A 2,460-nucleotide genomic window follows, 5' to 3' on the forward strand; every position below is an offset into this window, starting at 1 on the left:
AAGATGTAGAGAAACTGGAACCTTTCTATGCTGCTGATGGGCATGTTAAATGGTACAGCCACTTTGGAAACCAGTCTGGCAGCTTCTCAAACATTCAGACATGGAGTTACCACATGACCCGGTGTTCTGTGGTGGCAGGTCTATACAAATCTATCTCAAAGTCCCAGAATGCCGGGAGGTGGAAGAAAGAGGCCAACAAATACAGTTCCTTGGGAAGAAACATTTAATAGCGACTAAGGAACAGAAGCCATGTCCATGTCTGTGTCTTGGGCAGCAAGATGAGATGGTGGATTGCTGTGCCATTACCCCGGACTCAATGCGTTTTTTTTTTTTTTTCTTTTTGAGGCAGGGTCCCTCTCTCTTTCTGTATTGCCTAGGTTGGGGAGCAGTGGTACGATCATGGCTCACAAAAGCCTCAAACTCCTGGACTCAAGTGATCCTCCTGCCTCAGCCTCTCCAGTAGCTGGGGCTGTAGGTATGTGCCACTACACCTAAGTAATTTTTATTTTTTACATTTTGTAGAGACAGGGTCTTGCTTTTTTGCCCAGGCTGGTCTCGAACTCCTGGCTTTAAGCAATCCTCCAGCCTCAGCCTCCCAAAGTGTTGGGATTGCAGGCATGAGCCATCACTTCAGCCCCTTAGGGCTTATATACCATAGGGGAGGGGTGGTTCAGAAGGGATGTGTAGAACAATTGAAGTGTAGTAACATCAGTAGTGTTGTTTGTAGTAACATCAAAAGTAGTGTTGTTTGAACTAAGGACAGGACATACTGGGTAGATACCTGCTCTTACCCAAGGAACAATAGATAAAGTAGAAATCTTAGAGGACTTCCCGGAACAGGGGTTAATCAGAAGCCAGCACGGAGGATTAGCTTCCAAGATGGAGCTGCTTTCGCCTCCAAATCCAGCAATTCCACTCTTAGATTCCAATTCCACTCAACAGAAATGGAAACATATGTCCATTAAAAAACTGTACATGATGTACAGCAGCCTTATTCACAATAGTCAAAATGTGGAAACAACTGAAATGTCCATCAGCTGGTGAATGGATAAACAAAATGCAACAGAATATGCTCCAGCAATCTAAAGGAACGAAGTACTGTACAGATACATGCTACAACATAGATGAACTTTGAAAGCATTATGCTAAATGAAAGAAGCCAGACACAAAAGGCCACATATTGTATGGCTGCATTTATATGAAATGTCCAGAATAGGCAAACCCATAGAGACAGGAAATTGGTTATTGTTTGCTAGGGCTGGGGTTTGGAGGGTAGAGTTAGGGAGAGGGATAGCTAGAGGGTATGGGTTTCTTTTACATGTGATGAAAATGTTCTCAAAGTGTGGTGATTGTTTTTTTTTTTTTTGAGACGGAGTCTCGCTCTGTCGCCCAGGCTGGAGTGCAGTGGCCGGATCTCAGCTCACTGCAAGCTCCGCCTCCCGGGTTTACGCCATTCTCCTGCCTCAGCCTCCGGAGTAGCTGGGACTACAGGCGCCCGCCACCTCGCCCGGCTAGTTTTTTTGTATTTTTTAGTAGAGACGGGGTTTCACCGTGTTAGCCAGGATGGTCTCGATCTCCTGACCTCGTGATCCGCCCGTCTCAGCCTCCCAAAGTGCTGGGATTACAAGCCTGAGCACCGCGCCCGGCCGAAGTGTGGTGATTGTTGAACATATCTGGAAATATACTAAAAATCGCTGAATGGTACACTTTAAATGGTTGACTTGTTTGGTATGTGAGTTATATCCTAATAAAGCTGTTATACAGAAAAAAAAAGTCATGCGACCAATTATTTCAACAATCAAGAGACTGTTAAAGATTCTTTGCTTGGCCAAACTTCAGTTAGGCTTCTGAATCTTCTCCCAGGTCCTTGTGTGCACTTCCTTGTAAATGCAGTGTTGGGAAGTAACAATGCCAGGGAAGTTTAGCAAGAATCCCCCACCTTCCATATGTGATCAAAATTCTTTATTCCCTACCCTTGGTATCTGACCCCCTGGCCTGCCTTCACTGGGATTCCTATTCGGTTGGTTCAGCCAGAATTCCCCCTGGAATTGATGTTTCCTCTTAGCAGTTTTCCGAACACCTGCTCCTTGGCTATAAATCCCCACTTGTTCCTGGTGTATTTAGAATAGTTACTTCCGTCTTTTTTTTTCCCCACAATTGAGGACCCAAAACATTGTTATTTCAAGTCCTTGTGGCCAACAGATTGGTGGTTTATGGGCCAGCATCCCTTTTTATGCGTAAAATATTTAAAACGCAGCCTGCAATAGTTGGTAAAGTGGTGAAACATTTAGTGTGTGATGTCGGATCCTAGTCTGGCCGCTGCTCCTGGCGATTCTCTGAGGCATCCTGAGTTTGGGGCGCCTCGTGTTACCGCGCGCCCCTCCTCCGGGCCTGAGTCACGGTGCCGCCGGAGTCCCCACGCGAGGATGCTGCGGTGAGTGCGGCCCGGACGCCGCGTCG

General features: G+C 46.4%; 1 protein-coding gene across 1 annotated transcript in view; it reads left to right on the forward strand.

Annotated features, from left to right (window-relative positions):
• Positions 1-2,297: 2,297 nt before the first annotated feature.
• Positions 2,298-2,460, forward strand: part of NSMAF (neutral sphingomyelinase (N-SMase) activation associated factor) — a 76,654-nt gene continuing 76,491 nt past the window's right edge. The window contains 1 exon segment of the mRNA XM_011931969.1: positions 2,298-2,434. Coding sequence (XP_011787359.1) covers positions 2,298-2,434 — 137 coding nt within the window.

This window comes from Colobus angolensis, unplaced genomic scaffold, assembly GCF_000951035.1.
Source record: "Colobus angolensis palliatus isolate OR3802 unplaced genomic scaffold, Cang.pa_1.0 Scaffold92, whole genome shotgun sequence".
In the NCBI taxonomy this organism is placed as follows: domain Eukaryota; kingdom Metazoa; phylum Chordata; class Mammalia; order Primates; family Cercopithecidae; genus Colobus; species Colobus angolensis.